This window comes from Thamnophis elegans, chromosome 2 (genome assembly GCF_009769535.1).
Source record: "Thamnophis elegans isolate rThaEle1 chromosome 2, rThaEle1.pri, whole genome shotgun sequence".
In the NCBI taxonomy this organism is placed as follows: domain Eukaryota; kingdom Metazoa; phylum Chordata; class Lepidosauria; order Squamata; family Colubridae; genus Thamnophis; species Thamnophis elegans.
Genome location: NC_045542.1, coordinates 11,348,398 through 11,361,476, shown reverse-complemented (window position 1 = coordinate 11,361,476; position 13,079 = coordinate 11,348,398). Strand labels below are relative to the sequence as shown.

Sequence of the window (13,079 nt, the reverse complement as noted above, 5' to 3'; positions counted from 1 at the left end):
GGTGGGGAGAGGGGCGGGGCCTAGGCAGCCCGTGGAAGATGGCGGAGGAAAGGGAGAAGCCTGCATCGGTTCCGGTCTCGTTCAGTTTTTCCCGAACCATCGGACGGAAGCGGTTCCTCCACGTAACCGGGCAGACTGGCGGCGAAGCGAAACAGGAGCCCGATTTCCTCTCCGCTGTTGAAGGGAAAGAATTGCAAAGGTTCGGCTGGGGCGGGTGGGGGGGCTGCGCGCTTTGGGATTAAGCAGGCGGATCTGTGGTGCGGAGGCGGCTTCGTGTCCCCGGTGGGCGGACTCTGGATCGTAAACCTTTTGCAAGCTACTGGGGTTCAGCCTCCCCCCCCCCCCAGTACCGAAAGCCCCGCATATAGACAGCTGCTATTTCAAGAAGATGGATTCTGCCCTGGGTCTCTCCCCAAAGCCCGCACTCTCTGGTGGAAGATGGTTTCAGATCCATGTTAAAAAACAATACAGGTAGTCATCGGCATAACCACTATTGAGCCCACGATTTCTGTGGTTAAGCGAGGTATGTGTGAAGTGAGTTTTGCCCCGTTTTACCATCTTTCTTATAAGCACGCGGTGGCTAAGATGCTGAGCTTGTCGATCAGAAAGTTCGGCGGTTCGAATCCCTAGCACCACATAACAGAGTGAGCTCCCATTACTTTTCAGCTTCTGCCAACCTAGCAGTTCGAAAGCATGTAAAAATGCAAGTAGAAAAATAGGAACCACCTTTGGTGGGAAGGTAACAACATCCAGTGCGCCTTTGTCATTGAGTCATGCCGGTCACATGACCACGGAGACATCTTTGGACAAAACTGGTTCTTCAGCTTTGAAACGGAGATGAGTACCACCCCCTAGTGTCAGGAACGACTAGCACATATATGCGAGGGGAACCTTTACGATCTTTCTTGCCTTGGTTGTTAAGTGAATCACTGCAGTTAATAAGTTAAAAACCAGGTTGTTAAGTGAATCGGGCTTCCCCACTGACTTTGTTTGGCAGAAGGTCGCAAAAGGGGATCACATGACCCCGGGACACAGCAACGGTTGTAAGAATGAACCAATTGCCAGGCATCTGAATTTTGATCACATGATCATGGAGATGCTACCAAGGTGGTCACTGAAAAATGGTCATGTCACTTTTTCCAGTGGCGTAGCTTTGAATGGTCACTAAATGAACCGAGGTGGCACAGTGGTTAGAGTGCAGAACTGCAGGCCACTTCAGCTGACTGCTATCTGCAGTTCAGCGGTTCAAATCTCACTGGCTCAAGGTTGACTCAACCTTCCATCTGCTGCTATTGCTATTGCTATTGCTAACTGTTGTAAGTCGAGGACTATCTGTACAGTACTCAGTCATGTGAGCTGTTGTTGGAAGAGAGCAAGCTAGATACAGTTTCACTACTCTAGTGAGAATCAGTTAGTGCTGCCTGAGTGATCCTGTAAGTTTAATTGTTGAATCCTATAAGTGCGACAGCAGCCAAAAAAACCTAATACAATCCTTGGTTATATAAACAGAAGCAAAGAATCAAAATCACGTGAAGTATTAGTATCACTTTATAAATCCTAAGACCACATTTGGAATATTGCATTCAGTTTTGGGCACCACATTATAAAAAAAGATATTGACAGTTTGGAAAAAGGGCAGAGAAGAACAACTAGGATGATTAAAGGGGAGACAAAAACATAGGAAGAATGGTCGCAGGAATTGGGTTGGGCTAGTCTTAAGAAAAGAAGCCCTGGGGGTGACATGACAGCAGTATTCCAGTATTTGGGGGGATGCCACAAAGAAGAGGGGGTCAACTTATTTTCCAAAGCACCAGAAGGCAAAAAATAATGGATAGAAACTAATCAAGGAGAGAAGCAACCTGGAATTAAGGAGAAATTTCCTAACAGTTAAAACAATTAACCAATGGATCAGCTTGCCTTTATAAGTTGTAGGTGCTTCATCCCTGGAGGTTTTTAAGAAAAGATTGGATACCTGTCTGAAATGGTATAGGGTCTCCTGCTTGAGCAGGAGGTTAGGCTAGAACAGTGTTTTTCAACCACTGTGCCGCGGCACACTAGTGTGCCGTGACATAGTGTAAGGTGTGCCGTGGGAAAAACACCCGCCTATATTGAATATAGGCACAGAGTTAAAAAAATTTAACATTTTCTAATGGTGGTGTGCCTTGTGATTTTTTTCATGAAAAAAGTGTGCCTTTGCACCAAAAGGTTGAAAAACACTGGGCTAGAAGACCTCCAAAATCCCTTCCAGCTCTATTCTGATTGATTGATTGTGTCCTGTTATATAGCCTGCCAATGGAGCACCCTAAAATCAATTACTTATTACTCCAGGCTATCCTTTAGTAATGTGCAGGACAGAGAAAGGAGTGAAGGAATCATAATACAAATAAAAGGTCTATTTTGTCTTCTGTGAAACAAGGACGTTATTATAAATGCAGTGGTGCTAATTGCTTTTCATTTCAACAAATCCAGTGTAAGTGGTTCTTGTTTCTTTTTTGCTACCAAAAACTGTGTGCCTGCCAGTGAATTTCACGTGCAAATCAAATGCATCTACTTATTTTGACCATCTTGTGCTCTTTTGCATGCCAAACAGGTTAGGTTTAGCAATTAATGTTTGATAGTCACCTGTGAAAATTGATCTACTTGTGCCATATCACAATAAGGATTGGTTATGTCTGTTGCCAGGTAAAAGCTTTGTAGACATGAGATTTTAAGTGTTGTTGTTAGTTGCGAAGTTGTGTCTGACCCATGGACAACGTTTCTTCAGATCTTCCTGTCCTCTACCATCCTCTGGAGTCCATTTAAACTTACACCTACTGCTTCAGTGACTCCATCCAGCCACCTCATTATCTGTCGTCCCCGTCTTCTTTTGCCCTCAATTGTTCCCAGTATTAGGCTCTTCTCCAGTGAGTCCTTCCTTCTCATTAGGTGGCCAAAGTATTTGAGTTTCATCTTCAGGAAATGGCCTTCTAAAGAGCAGTCAAGGTTAATCTCCTCTAGGACTGACCGGTTTGATTGCCTTGCAGTCCAAGGGAGTTGCAGGAATCTTCTCCAGCGCTATAGTTCAAAGGCCTCAATTCTTTGGCGCTCAGCCTTTCATTTTAAGTGTAGTGATGGGCAAAAAAGGAACAGAGCTGTAGAGGTTCCCTCTGTCACTGTAATTCTTCTTTCAGTAAGTCATTCTTATACATAAAGTAATCATTACAGTACTTTCTTCCTGAGCCTGTTGCCTAAATCTTCTTGCAGTATGAAGCATTGAAAAATAATGCAATTTGTGAAGTTTTTGCTGTATGTTCAAAATCACTGTACATTTTAAATATTTAATATGGGCATATTAAATATTACTTGAAAATTTTGGTCTCCATATTGATGTAATTTTTTAAGATTTGACCCCCTCCCACCCCCAGCATACAGTAAAAGACCATAGTTCTGTGAGAGGATGCTGCTTGACTAGTTCAGCCTCTTGAAACTTCTCCACAATGTATGTGAATAGAAAAACCCCAATCACAATTTTTATTGACACTCTTTCTTTCCTTGCAGTGTTCGACCAGCTCCTCAGCCAAAAGAGCTTGTCATTCCCTTGATCCGGAAGAATCAGTGGAAGAAGCCTGAGGTCTCTGCAACCCATCAGGAGCAGGATGGGCTTAATGGTGTTGATGCACAAGCAGTCAAAGAACTCATTGAAGGTGAATACATGACAGAATTGCAACTTTGTCCACTAGTAAAAAACAGAATATGAGATGGGTTTTTTTCCCAGTTTATAATGACAGGAACCTGTTATGGCAACTTCTAATGGGCTAATTTTAAGACTGTGGAGGAATCAATAGATGGTTTGTCAGTGATGATGCTGGAAATTAATACTGACCTCTGTTAGATCATAGTATCTCAAGGTTTTAGCCTGGATCTCCCTTCCATGAACATGTACAACATCCCCATCGACTAGAAACATGAATTAGCATAATTGGGAGGGGGAGGGAGAGAGAGGAAAATCTTTCAAAGTCACCTGTTCAATGGTGATTCATGAATGGAGGTGATTAATTGCTAGGACAGTCCGCCCCACTCATGCTGGCAGAGGAAGTATGCTGTGGATCCTGTTGGTCAAGGAATTCTGGCTGGCAGGATTCAGGAGAAGAGCATTCTCTGCCACAGTTCCTGCCCTCTGGAATATCCTGCCCCCACTCTCTTGCCCTTCTGTAAGAGCCTGAAGACCTAGCTGCCAATGGGAAGGACCATACTGCCACACTCCCACCTAACACACACTCTCCCCACCCCCCTCCACATCCTGCTCTCTCTCCCCACAGATCTTTTAATTATTTGTAATTATATGTATTTTTATTAATGTTACATTTACATTTTCTTTTATAATTTTACTTTTTTATTGTAAGACACTACATAGTCCTGCGACAAGATGGGCAGGTGGCAAATAAATTTAATAAATAATAATATATTATTTGAGTATAGTAGCGTTTATATAGCATTGACTAAAGATTATTAACACTCCAATATTAAGATAACTTAAACATTAAGCTTCAGAAGAGTTAACTGGCTGGCTCAGGAATTCTAGGAATTGAAGTCCACAAGTCACAAAAGGGCCATAGTTCCCCATCTGGAGGCATTCTTTGTAAGTACACCATTAAACTATAGCACTGTATAATTTGTGCTTGCATTCTATACTAAATTTTTTTTAGTTGCTGATGATGCATTTAAATTAATAGCAATGCTTCTAAACCACAAAGAGAAAATCTGGTTGCAGGAGGTGTGATGTATGCAAACTGATAAAACCGATAACTTCACTGCTGCTTTCCTGGTAAATCTATTGTAATAAACATCCAGATCACCTTGGATTTCAGTAGCTCTTAATTTCCCCCCATTGGACCTAGGAAAGAAATATTAGAGTTTTCTTGACTTAAATCTTATGCCTTGGTTCACTGCTGTTTAGAATCCAAGAAATCACAGGAGCAATGGGAAAGTGGAAGCAGGGTAGATCCCAACTTCGCAATTCCTCTCCTCATGGTAAACCGTGTGCCTGATGGCTTTGAAGATGGGGACAAAGTGGACGTCAGCCTGCGGCCAGAACCGGTAAGAATAAAACTGCATTATTATGGACAATTCTTAGAATTCCTACTTTGGTTGGTTTAATTCCTGTTCTTTTTCCTTCTCTCTATATATATTAATTTTGGCAGTCAACTGAGTCGGATTATGAAGAGGTACCAGTGGAAGCTTATGGTCTTGCTATGCTGAAGGGCATGGGCTGGAAGGCAGGAGAAGGCATTGGGCGCACATTTAAACAGTAAGTGTTCTTTACATATATGCTCATTATTATTACATTATTAATGTGTAAGGTTATTTTTTAAAGTAATCTAACTGAAATGCTTTAAAAACTCAGTCAAAAATTAACTTAAGAGTATTAAGTGTCTCAAGTTGTTGGAAGCAATATTATCAGATTAATTGTAGCAATAATATTTGCCACCACTGACATACAAGGAAACTTTTCAGAATGAAAAAGAGGAATCCTGAGGGTCAGGTGAAGTATCAGAGGACTGGAGAAGAGCAGATATGTTCCTATTTTCAGGAAGGGGGGAAAGAGTGCTTGGATAATTACAGAATCAGTCAGTCTGGCTTACGTGTCAGGCAGTTGGTCTGACAACATGTACAAGAGAATGGATTATTTGGCAGAAGTCAGCATGGATCTGTTAATATACCGTATTTTTCGGAGTATAAGACGCACCTTTTTCCCTCAAAAAAGAGGCTGAAAATCTGGGTGCGTCTTATACGCTGAATACAGCATTTTTTGCCTCCTGAAACCCCACCCCCATCACCAAAATGGCCATGCTTTGGGCATGGGAACAAAAGGATTGGGTTCCTTTCTATCCCACAGGTAATTGCACAGCAATATAGGTTTTATTTCCATCAATTTCAAACCCTTTCAATTACATTATTTCATATAAGTTTTAATTGCTTAAAAGCTGCTAACATTGTAAGAAGAGATGCTCAATTATTATCAAGCCCATATTTCCTCTATAAGAACTTCATTTCAAGGTTTCAGGTCTGGGCTAAGTTTTGAACCAGGTGCTTTCATGTCTTTCTTATGCTATTTCTGATAGATAACGTAATTTTGCATTTTTGCAGGTGTAGTGACCTCACTTCTTCCCTTTTATCCCATTGTTCTGCTTTGTTGCCTACTTTAGGGATGTGAAGCCACCAGAAAACCGTCTTCGGCCCAAGGGCTTGGGCCTTGGAGCAGATCGCTCAGCAGTTAAGGACTTGAAACCTTCAGGATCCCAGCGACCTCCAAAGCCAGGCGAGGAACCTTCAAAGAGCAAAGATGAGCCTTTGGGGTTGGTCCCGGGAGGTGCCGTCTTCATTGAAAGTGGGCCTCATAAGGAGTTGTATGGAAAGGTAAACTGATGCTTTTCTTAAGCTAGTTGCTTTTTTTTTTTTTTTTTGAACTGATATGAATGGAAACACACACATACATACACACACACATCTCCAAAGAAGACTTGGGAAGTGAGCACAAGTTGAGAAATAAATCCCTTTGCTCTTTTTTTGGAATGAGCGAGTGTCCAGTTTTCTTTGCAACCTCTCCCCTTTTATCTTAGGTAGACAGCCTCTGCCTGTGTCCTAGTGATGAGTTTTGCTGTGGCAGTACTGGGGAAATATTTTTAATTCCCAAATGTGTATGTATACTGCTAATTTCATGACAATTCATTTGCTTATGAAATTGCTGTGCAAACAGAGGCTGTTCCTAATCTTGCCTTTGCAAGCTACTGAGAATTTTATTTTAAATGAGGAAGTTCTGATAAAACAGAGTGTTGAATCAGTTTGCAGTGCAGGCATAGCCGTTATGTGCAATCTGTCATATCAGCTATCCACATCTCATAGCATTTCTTTTTATTTGTATTTACTTTTCTGTTGAAAGAGTTCACAGTACTTAATATAGAGTTTACTGTTTTATCCTCCTAGTGGTGACCTTGTGAGATAGACTGAATTGGGAGAGAATTATACGAATTTGCCCAGTGAATTCCAGGGTCCACTGGGGATTTGAATCTAAGGCTTCCTAGTCTCAATCTAGCACTAGAAGGATCAGACCACCACACTGACTTAATGACTGGGCCCTGACGTGTGTCTTTTGTAGATTGAAGGTGTTGATGGAGATAATGCCCGTGTCATGGTGAAACTGGCAATTGGCAGCAAAGTGGTCACTGTGAGTCAACATGGAGTACAGCCTGTTACCCAGAAAGAATACGATAAGCTGGCTAAAGACTTAAGTAAGTTAAAGTAGATTTCCCCGTTGTTCCCACATAGACATCTGCTCTTTGGGGATGCTAAGTACTAATACTACCTATCCTCTCACAACGGTCCTCCTTGTCAATATAAAAGCCAACTCATCTGGATTGCAGAACTTGGGATAAAAATCTGCTATGAATATCTGTTCCCCACATGGGTTATTCTCTCAACTATTTGCTTCTCCCCAGTACAGGTCGCCTCAGCAAGGCTCATAAAGAGAAGGAGGAGGAAGAAAGAAACGGTGCCAAGGACAGCTCTGATAACAGGGCCTCCAAAGGAAAAAACGAGAGCAGGGACAAAAAAAGGAAGCACCCAACGGATTCAGATAGGTAAAAGTGTTCTGCTCTTGCAAGTGCTGGGAGCTATTTTAAAATCTGTAGCTATGTGGTTGCTGGTGCTTGGATCAAGCATTTGCCATAGTACAGCTTCCAACGGTGGTGAAGGGATAAATGAGAAAAGACCTCACTTGGCTTATACAATTATTTAGAATATAATATATGCCTGTTCTTTGGAGATTACAGTGCTGACTCCAAAATGTATGGTTTTTAATCATTTTAATCAAATCCCATTTGATGTCTTCTCATCCCACTATTTCTGTTTTCGATTCAGTGTAAGTTGGCATGCTTAGATCTTGCGAGTGAGCAAATGGAGAATTATCAAGAAACCAGTTCAATTGGGAAGCCTTAAGGCTAGAGTTTTAACTTGGTTAACTTGAGATCATAAAAAGGGAATTAAAAAAAAAGATAGCTTTTCGACAGGTGGTGTCCTGAGAAGCAAATGTGAAAGTAAATAGACAAAAATCTGCAATTGTGAGCTGTAGTACTTAGGACGTGTTAATCGTCCTATTTCATAGCAAAAAAAGCCAAAGGGTTGGAGAAACAAATGGTCCCACTTCAACTAATGAGAAAGTAGTAGGATTTATCATTTCCTACTGGACTAATGGACATTGGAAGCAGTCAGTAGTGAATTGCCAATTTTTTTACTAGCGGTTCAGGTGTGCTCCTATGCACGCAATGCTTTTGTGCATGCGCAGAAGCATCCGGGCAGGTGCACGGAGCCTCCCGCCACTGCTACTACTGGTTCGCCCAAACCAGGAGCAACCCACCTCTGCAAGCAGTGATCCCTAAGGAAGATAATTAAATGGAGAAAAAGTCCAGGGAATGACATGGAAGATAATTTGTACCATTGGAGCTCAAGCCCTATGGATGAAACAGCCACTGAGTATTTAAGGGAAGGTCAGATCAGGTCATTTCTGGGCATCACACTTTAAAAAGAATCCAGAAAAATTGAAACAATTTCAGAAAAAGATAAGATGGATGATCAGGAGAGCAGAAACTAAGCTGTATGAAGAATTGAAAGATTTGGGTTTCTTTAGACTTCAAGAAAAAAATGGCAAGGGAAATAAGGTAGCCCTCTTCAAAGCCCTGGAAAGACATTACACAGAAGATATCCAAGACCTATTTTTTCTCTCTCTCTAGACAGAAAATAATGAATGTAAATTAAAAGAAGGCAGTTTCTCAGTGAACATTAGAAAAACATCCTGACAAGTACAGACATCTTGATGGGGGAACCTTTGGCCCAAAGGAATGGTGGTCTTCTCTTTATGGGATGTACACTAGCAGCGGCCCGGTAGCCATCTAGTTGTATATATTCAGCTTGCTTTAATCTGAATTCTTGCACTAAGTAGGGTTTAGGTGATTGCCTAAGAGACCCTTTTCAACTAATAATTCTTCAATAATTTCTCTTGTGCCCACAGAGAGAACCATACTGGGAAGCAGAGTAAGTCTGGTGACAGTTCCTCTTCCAGAGCTGCTCACTGGTTGCGCCAAGATCTGCGAGTCCGTTTTATAGATAAGCTCTACAAAGGGGGAAAATATTATAATACCAAGGTACTTGTAGAAACCTGCTTCTTATCATTAATACAGTATTACTATCTGAACCTAGTGTGTACAAATTATAAATCTAATTTTTTAGCAATGTAATATTTTTTTGCAGTGTGGGTGAAGAAAAGGATAAATTGCTGTGCCAACAAACCAACTGACCCATTTGGCGTCTTCCAGATGTGCTGGGTCCCTAGAATTTCCATCCAGCATGGTTGCTTCCTGGGAACTTTGGGTGTTGTAGTCCCATTGCATCTGGAGAACACCAAATTAGTGAAGGCAGATCTAAAACTGGTGGGAGTGCTTGCAGCTGAGGGCCAGTTCCAGCCAAAAACTGTTATAAATACATAAGCTGACCCCCAACACAAGGTATGAAATCCTGTGTTGTTGTTTTTTTGTCTCCAGATGGTAATTGAAGATGTCCTCAAGCCAGACACCTGTGTTTGCCGAATAGCCGAGGGACAAATTCTGGATGGTGAGTGTATTAATGCTGCTGCTTAAAGTCTGAGAGTCAAGACTTGACCGTTGATATTTTTGGAACAGCATCTTAGCCTGATGGTTAGGAAGACAAGTGTCCAACTTTGGTGCAGAAGTTCTAGTCAGTGCTTCCAAGGAGGACATTTGTGATTTGGGAACCCAAGTTTCTGAAAGAAGGCTTGCACTCATGTCAGCCTGCTCATCTACTCTTTTCTGAACCACCTTTTTCTCAGAGATGGTTGATGGTGCTTTTGTCTTTTACTTTTGCTACTCGGTCTATGATTTCAAAACACTTAAAGTTCTTGTCCTGCTTTTAACAGTTTGTTTTAATAGTTTTATAGATAAACATTACTCTTTGATTTTGAAATAATAAACAACACTATATATTGGTATCTGAAAATACAGGTATTTATATTTAAAGAGATGTTCAATACATAATACTTTAAAGAAGATTTTTTTTATTTAATAGGCCTTGACCTCTTTTACAGGTATCCATGAGTCTATGCTGGAGACTGTAATTCCTCGGAATGATTCAGACTGGGTTATGGTGGTACTGGGGGAGCATGTTGGAAGGGTAAGTCACTAATCCAGTGAGATGGAACCTGGCTAATTTCTCTTTAAGGCCCTCAAATTTCATGCTATAGAGATATGGGATTGTTTGTTTGTTTATATTATTAAACTTGTATGCCACTAACACAATAGTAAATTGCAGGGATGATAACAAATACCGTATTTTTCAGAGTATAAGACACACCTTCTTCCCTCAAAAAAGAGGCTGAAAATTTGGGTGCGTCTTATACACTGAATGTAGCCCCCACCCACCCACCGGCCCCAACCCTTTGGCCTCTGCCTCCCTGCAATTTTCCTCTTTGCAGCAAATGGGGGCTTGCAGAGGCTTCAATAAGCTATAGCAATCCCTGCAGCCTGTAACAGCTGATGATCCGGAGAAAGTGAAACTTGCTGTTTGTTCCATGTGGCAAATTGCTGGGAGGCAGATTTTTTTTTCTTGTGCTAATCAGGCTGTTTGCTGCAAGGAGGTAAGTCAATAACTATAAATGCCTATAGAATGTTCAAATTATTAGACTTATTTTTTAAAGATTGCTTTATTATTATTCTAGACAACTTAACAAAACAAAGAAGCTTTTTAAAATAAATTCTTGATCTGAAGAAGCCCCATGCTATTGTTTTAAAAAGTGGTATTCTTTAAAAAGCAGAGAATAACTATATTTCCAGAAAGCTCATCAATTTTAACAGCATCTGTACAAGTATAGTCTGAAATATAACACTACAAACTGTATATTGTCTGTACTGTTTGTTGCAAGGAGGCAAATTGCTGGGGGGCAGAGGCAGATATTTTTCCCTTGTTTCCCTCCCCAAAATCTAGGTGCATCTTATACTTTGGAGCATCTTATACTCTGAAAAATACGGTATCTATATGTATTTTTTGAAACAATTACAAAGTAAACTAAAATGCAGCAAATCACATGTGAGAACACATTTAATAAGGTTTGGGGCATTTTTTTGGCACTGCAATGTTACATGAAATCGAGTTATGCTTACTACTTGTAAGGGTGGTTGATCACTGGAATAACACAATATTTGGAGCTCCACAGTTTGCCCATACCTGATATTCTCAGACGTATTCTTTCCTTCAGAAAAAGAAACACTAACCTCATTCATGCTTTTTCATTCTTAAATTAGATGGGCCGCATTCTGCGTCGAGACAAGGGACAGAATCATGCAGTGGTGCAACTACAACAGGATGACGAAAAGCTTCTGACTCTGGATTATGATGCTATCTGTCACTATGTTGGTGGCTTCGAGGATGATTGAGATCCACAGCTCCTCCAAATAAAAGAACATCTACAGAACAGAGGAATTTCTCTTCTGGGATTCAAAATAAAGAACCCAGTCCATAATGTGGCATCTCAGTGGAGTGGTGTTGGAAGTATTAAGCATGACAGACCACACCACGAGCAGCCTTCATATGCACAGCAATCCATGATTCATATTCAGTTATTTTGCTGGGTTTTTTTTTCTAATGAAGGTGTTAGATGTTCTGTTACTTTTAGCTAATGACATGTAGAGATCTCTGAATCAATGATGCTCCAGAACTGCCAAAGACGAGTGATCTAGTAAAGGCACTATGTGGCATAATCAAACAGTTGCTGGTCAACTCTGGATCTAGAGGACTGAAAATGAAGCCACCCCTAGCACAAAGATTTCTGATTTAGAAACTAGTGGTTCATGGACTTCCATTTTAAATTATTTTTTGGAATGTGGAGTTTTAACCTCTTAAGTTCTTTTCTAGAAAATAGCTACTGCAATTTTTGTCATCTGAAAATTTGGGATGAAGGTTGGTAAAATGTATGTAAGAAATAACTTGCTCTTCAACTAAAATTCTCTAAGCATTCAAGGATGGAACCTGGAACCAATGTATTTTCCTGATTTTTTTTCAGGATGGTCATTTTGTATTGAACTTATATTCACAAAATCCTGAAGCAATTAGTTGTCAGAAAAGAGAATTGCTACACTGTGTAGAAGTTTGCAAGAGTTATTTTGTTGGAAGAAACTAGATTACAAGGCATTCGGGAAAGAAAGAATAATACTTATCTTACATTATCCTGGAGTGTCTATTTTCATCATAGACCTAAACATAAATAAGCATCAGAAATGAACATAGATGAATAATCTTTTGGCAGGTGTCTCATTTTGCTAAAATGAATATGTTTATGTGTAAATTTCCCTCTCAAAATGTCATGTAAAGTTACTGTCCATTTTTCCTGCCACCTGTGTAAAAATGAATACAGACCCAACTACTATGTGTAAAATAGCTTTCTTGTACTTCGCTGATAGTTTACTCTCTTTTTGGCTATAATATAAGTAAAGTCTTATTTTGCCTATACTTTGTATGATTGTTACTAAAATTGTGATCAGTAAATTGCACTGTCTAAGGTGGTTTTTAATTTCCAAAGCAAAAAAAAAATCAAAATACCTGAGATATTGCAACACTGTTGAACAACCTAGCATTCTTAGGTTTTATTGGTTTCTACTACCTTCTCTCAAAACTTTATAAAAACATTTGCAAACAATGAAAGAATAGGATGAAGGCATTGAGGAACAAAAGGATCATTTTAAAGTAACGTGATTGCACTTGTATACTGTTGCTCTTTAATTCCAGTGTTAAAATAGGACAAGCTGAATATATTAATAGATAGTAGGAACACACCGAAGAGAGGAGTAGAGGGATAGAAGAAAGAGGGGTAGAGAGGGTGGGAGAGAGGATTGGAGGGAGGGTGAGAAGGAAGGGAGGGAGTGTACCGGGAGAGAGGAGTGGTAGAGGGGGAGGGGAAGTAGGGTAGAGGGGAATGATGGAGGGAAGAGGGAAAGTTGGAGGGGGGCAAAAGAAAGGGTGTATGGAGGGTCGAAGAGGTA

The 13,079-nt window shown here is 40.5% G+C and overlaps 1 protein-coding gene across 1 annotated transcript; it reads left to right on the top strand.

The window, feature by feature from the left end:
* The first annotated feature begins 18 nt into the window (after nt 1-18).
* On the top strand, nt 19-12,585 carry GPKOW (G-patch domain and KOW motifs). Its single transcript, XM_032211479.1, has 11 exons — nt 19-199; nt 3,538-3,683; nt 4,937-5,076; nt 5,181-5,287; nt 6,186-6,396; nt 7,136-7,268; nt 7,481-7,616; nt 9,044-9,176; nt 9,573-9,642; nt 10,133-10,218; nt 11,346-12,585. The coding sequence occupies exons 1-11, from the start codon at nt 39-41 to the stop codon at nt 11,475-11,477; spliced, it is 1,455 nt and encodes a 484-aa protein (XP_032067370.1). The 5' UTR covers nt 19-38; the 3' UTR covers nt 11,478-12,585.
* Nucleotides 12,586-13,079: the final 494 nt, after the last annotated feature.

Excerpts from the sequence above, each read along its gene's own strand:
- GPKOW (XM_032211479.1), top strand. The coding sequence starts at position 39 with ATGGCGGAGGAAAGGGAGAAGCCTGCATCGGTTCCGGTCTCGTTCAGT. Across the intron at positions 3,684-4,936 it reads AGTCAAAGAACTCATTGAAG|AATCCAAGAAATCACAGGAG; the intron begins GTGAATACATGA and ends ACTGCTGTTTAG. Across the intron at positions 7,269-7,480 it reads TAAGCTGGCTAAAGACTTAA|GTCGCCTCAGCAAGGCTCAT; the intron begins GTAAGTTAAAGT and ends TCCCCAGTACAG.